The sequence below is a fragment of the Myxine glutinosa genome, chromosome 12, assembly GCF_964187855.1.
Source record: "Myxine glutinosa chromosome 12, kmMyxGlut1.1, whole genome shotgun sequence".
Lineage (NCBI taxonomy): Eukaryota > Metazoa > Chordata > Myxini > Myxiniformes > Myxinidae > Myxine > Myxine glutinosa.
In genome coordinates this window covers 18,258,681-18,275,819 of record NC_136272.1, presented here as the reverse complement: position 1 = coordinate 18,275,819, position 17,139 = coordinate 18,258,681, and the positions used below count along the sequence as shown (strand labels likewise).

The window sequence follows — 17,139 nt, the reverse complement described above, 5'->3', positions numbered from 1 at the left end:
GGTTAGCCACTCCCCTCGAGCCCTGATTGGCAGCTCGTGCTTACCGACCACTCCTCCTGCAGCGCCTCCCTTCGGCCTCGGTAGACTTGTTCAGGCCTGCCACGTGGCATGCTATCGCCAAAAGAACACCTAAGCTCACTGGCCAAACCAACGCAAAACTAAACACAGGAAAGGACTACTAAAACTAAAAGGACACAGGAAAACTAAATACAGGAAAGGACTATGCTTACATTCACTAAGAAATAACTGAACTATAGCGAGGCTTCATGTTGTGGTGCGTCTACCTACGAGGGGGTATTTAACCCTTATTCCAAAACCACAACAATATATTGTTGCGGATATGAGGACTGTTAATATATTTTTTTGATTATGTGCTTTATTATTATTACCTTCGCAAAAGCGGAAGGTTATGTTTTGATCGCTGTGTATTTATTTGTATGTCTGTGTGTGTGTGTGTGTGTGTGTGTGTGTGTGTGTATGTTATTCGCATAACTCAAAAAGTATTCAACCGAATTGCATGAAATTTGGTGGGATGATTGGTTATTATACGGGACACATTTGATTAGATTTTGGGAGCAATCGGGTCAAAGGTCAAGGTCAAGGTCACGAAAAGGTCAAATGTTCACTGTTCTGTTCCCTACACTCCCATGCCAAGTACAGAACAGTAGCTGCGGCGAAGGTATGCGCTCTACCGAGTGCCCGTTCTAGTTATTATTATTGTTATTCTGCGCCCCCTGCCTCCGGAGCTGTGTAAAGGTCAAAGGGCATCCCATAATTAGTCCACAAGCATACACGTCAGCCAATAATAGAATACCCCTGTTCGATAGTTATATCTTATTCTGTGTTTTAGGGTAAGGCTGTGTCTCCCTTTAATTGAAGTACTCCATTGCACCAGTGAAAGAGATAGATTCCCTTCATTCCCACTCCCAACACTTCCATTCCCCCCTTTTCGTCAATTGCAATTTGCATTGCCAACTGCATGTTGGGCGGTTTTCCCTTCATCCGCCATTGACCACGAGGCAGGGTTGGGGAAGAAAGGCGTGTCTCCACCTCGTCATAGAGGGGAGGAGTGAGCCAGCCCCGAACAACCAACCGAGCACGAGGGGTTTGGTCTGAGAGGGCGGAGGAAGAGCGATCGGGGAGGTTCGCAAAGGTTCAAGGGTGGGGCTATATAGAACCCATGAGAGACGCCCCCACGAGAGTTGAGCTTTGACGACAGAGAGACGAGAAGAAGTCCAGGGTTGAACTGCAGCTCGAGCCACCGAAACTGCACTCACTGCAGCTCGAGCCACCGAAACTGCACTTGCTGCAGCTCGAGCCACTGAAACTGCATTTGCTGCAGCTGGAGCCGCCGAAACTGCAGCCACAGCAGCGTGAGGCCTGGACGGTAGTTTGGAGCAGGGCCGCGAAGGAGCGGCGGCTGCCCACGAGTCGATCAGCTGCAGAACTAGTTGGACCTCCCTATCCCGCCAGCCATCCACCAGCCACCCACCTGCCATCCCCATCATCATTCCCCGTGTAAGTGTGCTCGTAGTCTGTCCTTTGTCTTGTCCCTGGGTAGTAACAATAAGTCTGTATAAGCTAGTATTTTCACTGTGTCACCTGCGTCTCATGTGCTTGTAAATAAACGTGACTGCTGTCTTTTTGCTTATGTGTATGAATAGTAAATAAATTTAGTAGTATTTCCAAACCTTTCTTTGCCTTCGTTTTCCTCTTTGCATTCGGTCGCTTTAGTGGTTTCCCGATTGAATATCTGTGGTGCGATCTGGTCAACGTTGGGGGAGTCAGGCCAATCGGGGATCCTGTAACGGTCGCGGTGGACCATCCGCTCGGCCCATCATAACATCTAAACCGCGTCTGTAACAATTGATGTCTGGGAGTGGGATTCGAGGCCCGAACCAAATTTTAAAAACGTGTAGGAAAAAAAATTTTTGGTCAAAATTACGTGCTGCCGAAATTTTGTTTTATAAAACCCGAATTTTGAGATCGCGCCATGGACAATCAAGGCGATCGGATGTCGGTGGGGGAGATAGACGGGTTAGGGGTAACCCAGGACCTCGGGGAAATGTATATGGAGGATGTGGTTGAGGGGGTATCAGGCGCACAAAATGGCGCTCTCGCGCACGAGGTTACGGGCGCGGAAAATGGCGCCTCGCACATGGCCACGGCGACCGCGCCCGCGACCGTAGCAGCGCCACCGGTGGATTTGAACCTTTTTATGATGCAAATGAAGGCCCTTATGGAAAAGAATAGTGAGCAATTGGGAGACCAAATTAGAGGTTTGAAAAGCAGTATGGGACAAATGGGGAACCGGATGGAGGCTCAGAGTGAGCAATTGGGGGCAATGAGGGACGAAAGGAGGGCTAACAGTGAGCGATTGGGAAACCAAATTGAAGCAATAACCAACAGAATGGGTGACCGCATGCAAAAATGTGGGGAGACCATGGATCGCATGGTGGGCGAGAGGGTCCCAGGGGTGCACGAGGAGGTAACGCGGGTCGAGAAGCGCTGATTGAGCGAAGCGGAGGAAAGCACGGGTACAATGACGGGGGTAGAAATCGCGACACGGGGTTTGGAAAAGCCGGCGACCGATGAGGTAGAGGGAATTTTATTAAAGCCAGCGGTCGTCGAGGGGAACAAAGACAAAGCAGTGCTGGGAATTAAAATTGAAGAGATGACGGAGGTAGCCCGGGAATTGCAGGGAGAAATGGAAAATGTGCAAAGTCCCTGCTCAAATCATGATTATGTACGCACTAACCAAATAAAGAGTTTGCAGGTTTTGGTGCAGGGAGGAAGAAGAACCCCGAAGGTGAGACGTGCTGTGTATTGTGCTGGGAGATTTTGTAAAAGGATGTTTAGCGACAAAAGAATTGTCGCGCGATTGGGATCGATATGGCACCCGTGCGTTGGTGAAGGGTCCCGTGTGAGTAAAAATGGCACGCGTGTGAGGAAAAAGTGTGCATCGGCGAGTGGGTGTGTTATAAAGTGTGGGAGTGAAACCGAGTGCGAGCGAGAATGCACGTCGGTGTGTACGGGGTGTGACACAGGGAGTGAGAGCAATATGGAGTGTACGTGCGAGGGTGAGTGTGACACGGAGAGTAAGGTGGTGGTGGAACGTGTGCGAGAAAGCACACCTGAATTGGTGGTAGCGCGAGTGTGGGAGAGCCCATGTGAACGCGTTAGTGGGTGGATGCCAGAGTGCACGCCCATGGTGAGTGTTACGGAGGACGTAACGGAGGAGAGGTGTGGACCGAGGTGTGCGAGCGGCGAGTGTGCGCAAGAGTGTGCGCGAGAGGTGTGGTTTGTAACAGGGAGTGCGTTGGTGGAATGTACGGACGGCGTTGGAACGCCGGGTTTTGTGAGGGTGAAAGGGGTAGCGTATGCGTGTGAGCATGCAGGTGAAGCATCGACGGTAACCGGGTTAGCGGTTAGAGCGACGGATAGCCGATGCGAGCACTCGGGGCGCGGCATGCTTTGTTGGATGCGAGGCCCGGTGCGGATCAAAGCTGCGTCGTTTCTCTTCGAAGCGTCGTTGCCGATTCGGGCTTGGCCCCGCTCCGCACGGTCGAGTCCGGGCCTTGGCGGGCGAGGCGACCGGTCCGGTTCAAGGGCGAGTGGGAGGAAGCGGTACGGTGCCCCCTCGTGGGGACGGGGTACCGACCGGGGGAGATTGAGCCATCGGGCCCGGGACCGCAAGGTGCCGCGCCGAGATGGTGCGTGGAACCTCGGTCCAACCAAACCACCTCCCTTGAACGGAAAGCCGGACGGATTCAACCTGCAGGCGACCAAACCACCCAAATTCATTGCTCGGCTTTACGAACCGAGTTTAATGATGTCATGACGCACCGAGGCTAGGATATAGCGGACTGTGATGATGATGGTAGTGATTTGATACGAAATTTATAATAGTGGGTAGAATTGGCAGTAAATGGGAAATTTTTGAATTGGTTGGAATTTGGACGAGCAAAATTGATAGTGGGACCTCCCCGATGTGGTGGGATGGGCAATCCACCATCCCTCACGGCGAGGGGGGGCAAAGGAGCACTAGATTATGGGGTTGATGGCAGTGAAAACTAGCCCGGGTGGGTTAGGATATCGTGTGTAGGGACCTAGAAGATGACATTAGGTGACGTTAAGGTTAGTTAGTGACAAGGATACCTGTAGTGGGGACGCAGGTAGATTAGCGTGGATGATAATGACGTGGGAGCGCAATAGTCTAAAGGGACGACTGGGAAGCGCAAGTTTCAGAGGGGAGTAGTTAGATGAGATGATGCCGTGTGGTTGAGAATTGAACAGGTGTGATTGCACAGGTGTGCAACTGAACAGGTGTGTGGAGCAGTGTTTGAGTGATAGTAGTGGTGATTGTGTATTGTGATGACCAAATGGTCCATGAAGAAAGGAGGGTGCAGGTGGCACCAGGTATGAGTGCACAGGTGTGCAACAACAGGTATGGAGAATGGTTGTGTGGAATAAATGGTATGGGATATATGGCGTATTGGGATGGATGGTCGTGGAGTGAGTATGGTGGAAACTATGGAGTGGAGTGGATGGTGCGAAGGTGTGAATGGGGGAAGGATGGACCCCCATCACGAATACCCGGGGCGGGTAGTGTAAGCGTTAGGTAGAGGGTATAGGTAAATTGTGGTTGGATATTGGCATCTGTGGTGCGAGTGGAAGAATGATGTTTGGATGGGTGCATTAGTGTTGTGGAAATGGCTGGGCGTGTAGCCTGTTAGTGTGTGTAGTTGGTTTGGGCACTCCACCACTGTGAGGATGTCGGCCAGGTGAGGCCACAGGTGGGCTCTGGGAGCCGGTAGTAGTTGTTGTGGATGGGGCCCGAGGATCCGGAGGACGGACCCGGGTAGCCCAGTGCCAGAGGGCACCGAGTGGGGTGACAGAGCCAGGAGGGGTCTTCCCCAGTTAGTTAGGTTAGGGTGAGGAGCTAGGTAAACTCGGGTGGCAACTACAGTGGTGGAGGTGTGCAGGTGGGTAGACCTGCTGGGAGAGCTACACGTCGCAGCCCAGAAATTGTGCGAGGGCACCGGGAGATGAATCGGGGGAGTGAGACCCCAAATTGAGAAGCACCACAGTTTGGTCAATGGGAATTGGTTTTTAGAACCCATAGTGTAAGTTGGCCAATGGATTGGCAGGGAGAGACCCCGGGTAGTGTAAAGTGTGTTAAGGTCATTTAGAGGATAGTTAGGATTGGAGTCTCCTCGCACCATCTGCATCCACTCACCTGAGGTGACAGGTACTCCACACCATGCCATGTTTTGTTATTTTATTGTGCAGATGTTTGGAATGTGAGACGCATCATGACGTGGGTGTGACATTGTGCTTTGTTGTTCCATCTCTTCCTCCTTATGAGGATTGATGATGAATTGGGTGATGGCAAATTTTGGTTAGAGGGATTGTGGTGACGAATTTGGTATTGGAGAAATATGGGGAGACGAGACATTAGCGACGGATTGGTAATGTGTAGATTTTGTACATATGGGGTAAGGGCAAGGGTAGTGTAGGTGACAGGGGGGTGACGTACGGTAGGGACGAGCTTTCTCATTTCGCTCTCCGTACGCATTTCGCCTTGCATTGCCTTATTGACGTGTACCCTTGTGACCTTACCCCTCGCTCATTTCTCTTGTCCCCCTTTTGTCTCCCACATGACCTGTGCGCTATGGGGCGCCGAGGGGAGCGTGCGTGAGTCGGCCATTGTGCGCCCGGAACTCTCAGAACCAGCTGTCTGCATCGATGCACCACATTATGGACCACATGTCTGTGGCCGAGCACCACTGATGGACCCCATGGGTTGGGGCATGGCCCCTCTGCTGGAACCGGCCATGAGGGCCCGAAATCTTGCTGGCGGACCTTGGCCACAGGGCACCGATGCCCCACAGGTGAACCACACGTAGTCGGCCCTGTGGGCCATAAATAAAGAAAATAAAATGGACACGTTGGGCACACTTTATTGCAAATAGGCCGCCAGTAAGAAAATGAAAGAAAGACAACATCTGGAAGAACAAATAATAATAACCAGCAGAGGGAGCCGAAGAGCAAGAGATCACCTGCAGGGTTAGGGGTTGTTGGTTTTATTATCTTGAACAATGGTGACTGCACCGATTGGTGCTTGGGGGTGTATTGGTGCGTTTTTGGGTGCTTTCATGGTGCATTGATGCAGAGCAGACTGTCTCCCCCCCAGAAAGAACAATCACAGGTCCTGGGTTGTTTTGTCAATAAAAATAGCGTCATTGTAAATAATGCTCCCCACCGTCAGTGTATAGTTTGAAGACAATTCCGCAATTCGGTTAACTGTGGGCGTAAGTCTGTTAGGCAGGGTGCAATGGAGCAGCGGGACACATTTATTTATGTTTTAAAACTGTCGCACTCAGGGTCAACTTAAAAGTAGAGGGAACTACACCTACGTGTCACACTAAATAAAAGTTGTAGGCCCGGGATGTGCCTAAGAGGAGGAGGGTGCAGTGTTGCGGATATGAGGACTGTATATATTTTTTTGATTGTGTGCTTTATTATTATTATTATTGTTCTTCTGCGCCCCCTGCCTCCGGAGCTGTGTAAAGGTCAAAGGGCATCCCATAATTAGTCCACAAGCATACACGTCAGCCAATAATAGAATACCCCTGTTCGATAGTTATATCTTATTCTGTGTTTTAGGGTAAGGCTGTGTCTCCCTTTAATTGAAGTACTCCATTGCACCAGTGAAAGAGATAGATTCCCTTCATTCCCACTCCCAACACTTCCATTCCCCCCTTTTCGTCAATTGCAATTTGCATTGCCAACTGCATGTTGGGCGGTTTTCCCTTCATCCGCCATTGACCACGAGGCAGGGTTGGGGAAGAAAGGCGTGTCTCCACCTCGTCATAGAGGGGAGGAGTGAGCCAGCCCCGATCAACCAACCGAGCACGAGGGGTTTGGTCTGAGAGGGCGGAGGAAGAGCGATCGGGGAGGTTCGCAAAGGTTCAAGGGTGGGGCTATATAGAACCCATGAGAGACGCCCCCACGAGAGTTGAGCTTTGACGACAGAGAGACGAGAAGAAGTCCAGGGTTGAACTGCAGCTCGAGCCACCGAAACTGCACTCACTGCAGCTCGAGCCACCGAAACTGCACTTGCTGCAGCTCGAGCCACTGAAACTGCATTTGCTGCAGCTGGAGCCGCCGAAACTGCAGCCACAGCAGCGTGAGGCCTGGACGGCAGTTTGGAGCAGGGCCGCGAAGGAGCGGCGGCTGCCCACGAGTCGATCAGCTGCAGAACTAGTTGGACCTCCCTATCCCGCTAGCCATCCACCAGCCACCCACCTGCCATCCCTATCATCATTCCCCGTGTAAGTGTGCTCGTAGTCTGTCCTTTGTCTTGTCTCTGGGTAGTAACAATAAGTCTGTATAAGCTAGTATTTTCACTGTGTCACCTGCGTCTCATGTGCTTGTAAATAAACGTGACTGCTGTCTTTTTGCTTATGTGTATTGTGTATTGTGTATGAATAGTAAATAAATTTAGTAGTATTTCCAAACCTTTCTTTGCCTTCGTTTTCCTCTTTGCATTCGGTCGCTTTAGAGGTTTCCCGATTGAATATCTGTGGTGCGATCTGGTCAACGTTGGGGGAGTCGGGCCAATTGGGGATCCTGTAATGGTTGCGGTGGACCATCCGCTCGGCCCAAAGTAACATCTAAATCGCAACTGTAACAATATATATATATATATATATATATATCTATATATATATATACATATATATATATATATATATATATATATATATATATATATATATATATATATATATATATATATATATATATATATATATATATATATAAAAAAAAAAAAATATATATATATATATATATATATATATATATATATATATATATATATATATATATATACAGTATATATATATATATATAAATAAATAAATAAATATATATGTATAAATTCCGTATATGCAGCGTGTCTGTAAAGTCACTGTGCAGTAGAAGGTAATTTATTTAATTAATACAACTACAACATTAATACAACATCTTTATAATAAATGCTGAAAATGACCACAGTTGGAGTTAATACATGCATTTAACTCGTTTGATTTTATTATTTAAGACAGATACGAGGTTTTCTTGTGTAAATATAATAAACAAATAAATATAATAAAAATAATCCAGTGCACAGTGACTTTACAGACACCTTGCATAATAAAGAATATACGAGTGGTATATAATAAAGAATAGTACTTTAATTATAATAGAATAGTGAATCTACCCAAAGACTAAAAAGACTGAAAAGACCCCGAAAACCCAATGGACCCCAAAGACCCAAAATATCTAAAAGACCCCAAAGACCTAAAATACCCCAAAGATCTAAAAGACTGAAAAGACCCAATGGACCCCAAAGACCCAAAATACCACAAAGACCCAAAAGACCCTGAAGATCTAAAAGACCATGAAGACCCTTAAAGACCCCAAAGATCTAGAGGACCCAAAAGACACTGAAGACCCAAAATACTCCAAATACCCTTAAAGACCCAAAATACCCCAAAGACCCTTAAAGACCCCAAAGATCCAAGATAACCAAAAGACCCTGAAGACCCTAAATACCCCGAAGTCCCTTAAAGACCCTGAAGACCCAAAAGACCAAGATGACCCAAAAGACCCTGAAGACACAAAACACTCCAAAGACCCTTAAAGACCCAAAATATCCCAAAGATCCTTGAAGACCCAAAATACCAAAAAGACAAAAATACCCTGAAGACCCTTAAAGACCTAAAACACCCAATGGACCCCAAATACCCAAAATACCCTGAAGACCGAAAATACCCCAAAGACTGAAAAGATCCCAAAGATCCTTAAAGTCCCAAAAAACTCCAAGGAATGAAAAGACCACAAAAACTGAAAAGACCCCAAAGACTGAAAAGACCCCAAAGACTGAAAAGACCCAAAAGACCATCAAGACCCAAAATACTGAAAAGACCCTGAAGACCAAAAGACCCTTAAATGGGAACCCAAATGCAATTTTTTTTCCTGAAAACCATTGGCTATCATTAATCATGGTCTAATTTGAAGGGAATTTTTTTTATTTGCCAATCACAAAGTGCCGAAAAAACCCCAAGACTGTCGATTTTCGAGATTGCCAGTGACATCACATCGTGGACTCATCGTGATCCTGCAGGTGACGGTACATCGAGAAACGGCTCATTGCGAGCTCCGATTCTGATACTGATTGGGGATGATGAAGTGGGGGAGGGGGGAGAATTTGCGGTGGTCATAAGGTATTGTTAGCTAGGGTGACAGTTGATGGGGGATTGTGAGGGGATGCTGGAGTGGGGGTTGGGGGGATGTTGAGGTTGTGGGTATTGTTAGCTAGGGTGATGGTTGATGGGGGATTGTGAGGGGTGGTGGGGTAAGGGGTGTGGGGTGGTCATAGGTATTGTTAGCTAAGGTGATGGTTGATGGGGAATGTGAGGGGTGGTGGAGTTGGGTGAGGGGTGTGGGGCAGTCATGGGTATTGTTAGCTAGGGTGATGGCTGATGGGGGAATGTGAGGGGTGGTGGAGTTGGGTGAGGGGTGTGGGGCAGTCATGGGTATTGTTAGCTAGGGTGATGGCTGACGGGGGGAATGTGAGGGGTGGTGGAGTTGGGTGAGGGAGGTGGGGCAGTCATGGGTATTGTTAGCTAAGGTGATGGTTGATGGGAGATTTTGAGGGGTGGTGGAGTTGGGAGAGGGGTGTGGGGCAGTCATGGGTATTCTTAGCTAGGGTGATGGCTGATGGGGGATTGTGAGGGGATGGGGGAGGAGAGGGGAAAGAGTGGGGTGTGGGTTGGTCGTGGGTATTGTTAGCTAGGGTGACGTTTGATTTTTTTGGGGGGGGCGGGGTGGAAATTGAGATGCCTCAAAAACCAAGGACACCTAAGTTGAACAGAAATCAGCAAGAGTAATATTACCAAAGGAAATCAGCAAGAAATCCAAGTCAAAGTAGTTGTGTCAGCAGAAAATATCCGATGGCAGAAAAATGTGTTGCACGCTTGGAACAAGATTTCCCGTAGGGTAGGTACTCTGCTATTGAATAAAAACAATGAATAAATAGTACAAATAATAAATACTATGAAATGATAAATAATAATAAGTGAATAAAAATATGTATTAAAATATGTTAAAAAAATAAAAAATCAATAAAAATTCAAATAAAATAAAGAGGGATGAAATAGAGGAGAGAGAAAAGGGAGGAGAGAAAAGAGGAAAAGGAAGGCAGAAGAGAAGAGAGAAGTGAGGGAAAGTAAGAAGAACAAAAGGAGAGGGAAGATCGATAGCTCATAACTGTCTATTGACCCGAGCCTTCACAAGAATGACCAGTTCTTTCTTCTACATTTCTCACATATGCATCAAGGTAGAGAGGGTTTTGGCTAAAATGAGAAAATGAAGATTTAGAAAAGGAAGTGAGGATGATAGGAGAGAGAGAGTGGGTCGGTAGCAGAATGTGGCAGGAATGGAAAGAGAAGGGAAAGACATTTGGCAGGAGATTGGAGGTGAGAGAAGTGGCACGTACGGAGCATATGGGAGAATGTGTGTGTCAAAATATTTCCACCATATTTACTCACGTTATAAATACTTGTCTTCTAATGAGGAAAATGGTGTCAAATTGTCAAGTCAATATTTACTGGATATCAGTGCTGTGGCGCCCCTTTGAAAACATAATATCAGCGTGAGATTTTAGTGAGGCCACGAGGCGTTTTTTCCTGCATTAAATATTTATTTATTGATTTCCTGTGATCAGCGTGAGATTTTAGCGAGGCCACTTGGCCTTTTTTCCTGCATTAAATATTTATTTGTTGATTTTCTGTAATCAGCGTAAGATTTTAGCGAGGCCACCAGGCCTTTTTTTTCCTGCATTAAATATTTATTTGTTGATTTTCTGTAATCAGCGTAAGATTTTAGCGAGGCCACGAGGCGTTTTTTCCTGCATTAAATATTTATTTATTGATTTCCTGTGATCAGCGTGAGATTTTAGCGAGGCCACTTGGCCTTTTTTCCTGCATTAAATATTTATTTGTTGATTTTCTGTAATCAGCGTAAGATTTTAGCGAGGCCACCAGGCCTTTTTTCCTGCATTAAATATTTATTTGTTGATTTTCTGTAATCAGCGTAAGATTTTAGCGAGGCCACCAGGCCTTTTTTTTCCTGCATTAAATATTTATTTGTTGATTTTCTGTAATCAACGTAAGATTTTAGCGAGGCCACCAGGCCTTTTTTTTCCTGCATTAAATATTTATTTATTGATTTCCTGTGATCAGCGAGAGATTTTAGCGAGGCCACCAGGCCTTTTTTCCTACATTAAATATTTATTTGTTGATTTTCTGTAATCAGCGTAAGATTTTAGCGAGGCCACCAGGCCTTTTTTCCTACATTAAATATTTATTTGCTGATTTTCTGTGATCAGCGTGAGATTTTAGCGAGGCCACCAGGCCTTTTTCCTGCATTAAATATTTATTTGTTGATTTTCTGTAATCAGCGTAAGATTTTAGCGAGGCCACCAGGCCTTTTTTCCTGCATTAAATATTTATTTGTTGATTTTCTGTAATCAGCGTAAGATTTTAGCGAGGCCACCAGGCCTTTTTTTTCCTGCATGAAATATTTATTTGTTGATTTTCTGTAATCAGCGTAAGATTTTAGCGAGGCCACCAGGCCTTTTTTTTCCTGCATTAAATATTTATTTGCTGATTTTCTGTGATCAGCGTAAGATTTTAGCGAGGCCACCAGGCCTTTTTTCCTGCATTAAATATTTATTTGTTGATTTTCTGTAATCAGCGTAAGATTTTAGCGAGGCCACCAGGCCTTTTTTTTCCTGCATTAAATATTTATTTGTTGATTTTCTGTAATCAGCGTAAGATTTTAGCGAGGCCACCAGGCCTTTTTTTTCCTGCATTAAATATTTATTTGCTGATTTTCTGTAATCAGCGTAAGATTTTAGCGAGGCCACCAGGCCTTTTTTTCCTGCATGAAAGATTTATTTGTCGATTCCCAGTGTTCAGTGTCCTGTGGACGTGGCTACCAGTACCGTCTGCTGTTCTGTGCGGAAGGCTATGATGGTGCCGTGGCCTTTCCATATGGGCAACAGCCAGCCTCATCGTGTCCGACACCCCCACCTCCAGACACTCAGCCATGTGATCTTATGCACTGCGCTGAAACTCCACAATGGTATCTTGGTGCATGGAGCCCGGTGAGTCCTTCCTGCACCGGTCAATGTTCTTTGGCTTCATAGTTGTCTGACCACAGTCAATCATTGGCAGCTGACTCTTTGGTTGTTTGAGATGAGTGTTATACATTTTTTAAAAACTATCTTCAAGACTCAGTTGGGTATGTGGATTACTGAGTGATGAACAAAGAGCTGGCTGACTGGTGGGCGTGTGTGTGTGTGTGTCAGTGTTCTGTGACATGTGGTCATGGACACAGGAGGAGGTCCATCCAGTGTCGCACACTGCAGGGTGACATCAGTGAGAAATGCGTTGCAGGCGAGAGACCAACCAATCGGCAGCCTTGTTCCCAAATGCCATGTGAGCTTCAACGTGTCAGGGTGATGTCTTGTATATCTTATGTCCTGATCGTTCTGTCTACCAACACACACATGCACAAGTTTTGTACCTGAATTTTAATTTTATTTCACTGAAATACACCATCTTAGAACGTGGCTTACTTGCAGGTGATGTGCCGACGAGCTGTTCGGATGTCCAAAACCTCCACAGGGTGCACGTTGATGGGGACTTCCTGCTGCTAATTGGTGCTTCCATGATCAAGGTGTGTTTGTACCAGGCCTCTTCAGCTTGTGGGAGCTTGTAATATTTTGACGGACTATTTACAACTCCATGCGGATTGAGACGTTGATGCTGCTGCTGCAGATCCACTGCGCTGACATGGAGTCTCATTCACCGACCGAATACCTGACACTGACAGGTGGAGAGGCTGAGAACTACTCTGAAGTGTTTGGCTTCAGGTAACCATAGCCTTGTCCTTCCTATTGCAAGCCAATTTGTTGTTTTTTGCTAATTCGTTTTATTCTTTTTTTTCGTAAGGCACCCTGAGATCTTGTGAAAAATGGACAGCATTCATTGCTTACTTCCTCTTTGAATATCTAGATATTAGATGTTTTGATTGGTCAGGTGGCGCTATCCCTCAAGTCCTAAAGACAATAATACTGCAAGGCTCTAATAGATGTTGGACACAACTGCTTTACTTTTTACCTCCACCACCGAAGGTGAACAGAAGTTGTGTTGTCACCCCTGTTTAACTCGGCCACCAAAGGTGGATGGATGGAGGTTATGTTTTCACCCCTGTCTCTGTCTGTCTGTCTGTCTGTGAACAAAATATCACAAAAAGTTGTGGACGGATTTGGACGAAATTTGGCAGAGATGTAGTGTATGTGACAAGGATGAAATGATTAGATTTTGGTGAATATCTGAATATGGATTCGGATACGAGAATTATTTAATTGTTTAAGTGATTCTTCACCATTGGAGATTGGGCCAAAAACGACATATAGCAGGATATCTCAAAAAGTTGTGGACGGATTCGGACGAAACTTGATGGATGAGTTGGGTAGGTGACAAGAACAAGCCGATTCAATTTTGTTCAAGCTCCACAGGGAGTATCCATCATGTTCCACCCTTCTCGACAGGGACATCTTTCCCCACCTTACTCTACCTTACCACATGACCCAAATGACGATATCGATTTGAAATGTGGTGAAAGGGTGGCATGGTGCAGATTTCTAGCACAGTGGCTGCTGGTTGCATCATTTTTCTGGAAGCGGGTTAGTGCTGCTGATGCAGTGCCCCAATTACCAGAGAGCTGATACTCAATTTGTACTCAATTTGTGGAATAAATAACATGTTGAAAGAAGAAATGAGGAATTAGGCCAATAAAAGAAGAAAAAGCGAGCAACAAAGCCATGCCCTCCGTAAAGGTGATGCATCCAGCAGCCAATTGTTTCATACAAATGAATGAATCTCAAGAAATCTGAATCTACTCTACTTTTAACATTGGTACGGCACCAGGGTTCAGAGGTTACCACGAAGGGGTTCCTCAGGCCTGCTCCCTGACCTCCGGACCTGAGGACACCAGGCCACGGATAACTCCACAGCCCTACGGGTTGCTAAGCAACCCCGGAAGTCAGTTGTGTTACGGATTCGTCTTTTGCCTGCAAAGAAAGTTTTCACTGTGTTCAAACTTTCTTTCTTGAGGGGGGGAAGTGTTACAGATTCGTCACTTCCGTTATGGTGGTTTTCATCCACTGTAAATATTTCTGATTCCATGTACTATTATTGTTTTCAAAAGGTTTATTGTTCATGAACTGTTTTCAAAAGGTAAAAAAGTTAATGTTAAAAGAAACAGGAAACCGGATCGGGAACCGGACGACGAAGAGGAAGAGAAAGAAAGAGGGCGGAGCAAGTGAGTCGGACAAGAAGGAGCCGAGCTACTTGTGGTCTGGAGCGAACGTTGGCGAGCAAGAGTCACGAGTGAACTTTTGGGTTCCCGGGAAAGGGATCCTTGCGACAGAGTTGTCATCGCTGTGACCGATCAACCTGCGTGTCCGGTTTTTGGTGGTGGATTCTGAGGAGAATTATCGCCGGGCCATTACGTCTCAAGCACGGGTCGTCGGCCATTTTGACTCGCACGCTCCGCGCGTCAAGCAAGGTTTCTTTGCTTCGTCAGCCGTTTTCACCGCTTTTGGACGTATCTGGTGTGTGTGTGTGCACCGTGGCTTTTGAAGATTAATTTGCGGTTCGCCGAGTGTGAGCCGTGAAAGTCCATACCCGAGGGTGTGATTTCCCAGTCGCCTAGAGGGCGCCTTTGTGCAGCTTTGGGGCTGTGTGACTGTACTTGCCATCCGCACGGGATTCTGGTCTCGATTGGACATCGTTCTGGCGATCGCTGGAGCGAATCAACTTTGGGCTTGAAGCCGGGAATAAAAGACATTGGGGATGTTCTTGTTTCACTCACTTGGAGCACAGTGAGTTATATATCACAAAACTGATGGTGCCATCATAGGACCTATTGATTGTACTTTTGATTACTATTATTGTTGTACTGTTATTCTTGTGTGATCTTAATACAATATTTGTTTGTGAGTAACAGTTGGGTGGCTTCTCCATTGATCTTTGACATACAGAATAACACATTTTTCTGCCGTGACTCCTCTCGGGGCTCGGAGGTACACCGTGACCAGGGGGTCGGGGAGGAGCACGTAACAGTTGGGATAATGGGATCTAACAGGATCCCCTCCCCTTTATATCATGTTACCTGTTGGTGACCCAATAACCTCAGCTAAGGACTGTGCCCTCAGCATTCACCCATCTTTCAACTACTATCACTACTAAAGCTGAGCAAACCATGAATGAACGCTGACTAAGCACTACCAAAGTGAAACAGTGGGGCAGAATTCCCGGCTATCCTCTACGTACATCTTTATCTCGAATCAATGGATGAAAGTATGAGAACGAAGAAGATGGAAAATGCACAACGATTAATTTATTTACAAAGCAAAAGTGGAAAGCACATTATTCAAGCTATTTATAATCACCAGGCAATATCAAAGGCATAGGGCATGGATTTACAGCAAAAACATGCAAAGGAACAAGAAACAAAAGGGCAGACAGACTTCATTCTTGCCTTGCAGGGCGTCGCTTCCAAGCGACTACAGTCCATGCGAGCATCTTCAGGATGTGCAAAGCCTTTCCCCATTGGTGCACGCTTGAAGGGGGCGGTTCCCAGGATGCAGCCGGAGGAAAATCCCATTGCCACTGTGGGAGCTCCCAGGTCTCCCCTGCCCCTCCTTTTTCGCACGCAGTGGAAATGGCCAGACCCCGAATCCCCCCACCCCAACCTCCTCACGCGCAAATGTTCCTCTGTACAGTACGTACATTGAGTGACACGGCACTCAGCTTCCTGGACAGTATGCAACGTGCTTGAAAAGGCGTTGTCCTGTATGATGAATGTAGAGGTGCAAGAAAGCAAGTCGGTCAACCCAGAGGATTGTTGCTAATAAGATTAATTACTCGCGCCAGGGAGTAATGCATTGATCGTGTCCGTCTGTGTGTGTGTGTGTGTGTTCGTGTGTTTGTGAACAAGATATCTGGAAAAGTTCTGAACGGATATGGATGAAAGTTGGTGGGATGATTGCCCTTGGGATAAGGAAGAATTGATTCGTTTTTGGTGAAGCTCAGGATATTATTCCGGATCCAGGAAAAAAAATTGGGAATTTTTTTACCATTGGAAGATAGGGCTCCAACTTGACCCACGGTGGGAGTATGCGCTCTACTGAGTGGCGTTCTAGTTGTTACTATAATATTGGATTCGGTTGCCGGTATGAGTTTGGATGGAGTTTAATTGTCAGTAATGACCGAGCGAAGAGTTGAACGAACAGATGGATGGGAGGCATTCCCGAACCCTTAGACAATGGGGATGGGAGGATGGGAGATGGGATTGAAAGTGAGAGAATAGACCGAATGAATAGTTGAATTGAAGGCATGAACCAAATATGGATTGAGAGCATGGAGCAAATGTGGATTGAAGGAGAGATTTCTGGAACAAACCAAATGTGGATTGAAGGAGAGATTTCTGGAATGAACCAAATGTGGATTGAAGGAGAGATTTCTGGAACGAACCAAATGTGGATTGAAGGAGAGATTTCTGGAATGAACCAAATGTGGATTGAAGGAGAGATTTCTGGAACAAACCAAATGTTGATTGAAGGAGAGATTTCTGGAACAAACCAAATGTGGATTGAAGGAGAGATTTCTGGAACGAACTAAATGTGGATTTCAGGAGAGATTTCTGGAACAAACCAAATGTGGATTGAAGGAGAGATTTCTGGAACAAACCAGATGTGGATTGAAGGAGAGATTTCTGGAACGAACTAAATGTGGATTTCAGGAGAGATTTCTGGAACAGACCAAATGTGGATTGAAGTAGAGATTTCTGGAACAAACCAGATGTGGATTGAAGGAGACATTTCTGGAATGAACCACATGTGGATTGAAGGAGAGATTTCTGGAACAAACCAAATGTGGATTGAAGGAGAGATTTCTGGAACAAACCAAATGTGGATTGAAGGAGAGATTTCTGGAACAAACCAAATGTGGA

The 17,139-nt window shown here is 46.1% G+C and overlaps 1 protein-coding gene across 1 annotated transcript in view; it reads left to right on the top strand.

The window, feature by feature from the left end:
• LOC137438154 (A disintegrin and metalloproteinase with thrombospondin motifs 9) overlaps window positions 1-17,139 on the top strand; it is a 247,825-nt gene that overhangs the window by 198,940 nt on the left and 31,746 nt on the right. The window contains exons 31-34 of the mRNA XM_078766532.1: window positions 12,026-12,220; window positions 12,425-12,554; window positions 12,701-12,795; window positions 12,897-12,991. Of these exons, the coding sequence (XP_078622658.1) occupies window positions 12,026-12,220; window positions 12,425-12,554; window positions 12,701-12,795; window positions 12,897-12,991 (515 nt within the window). The remainder of the gene's footprint in view (window positions 1-12,025; window positions 12,221-12,424; window positions 12,555-12,700; window positions 12,796-12,896; window positions 12,992-17,139) is intronic.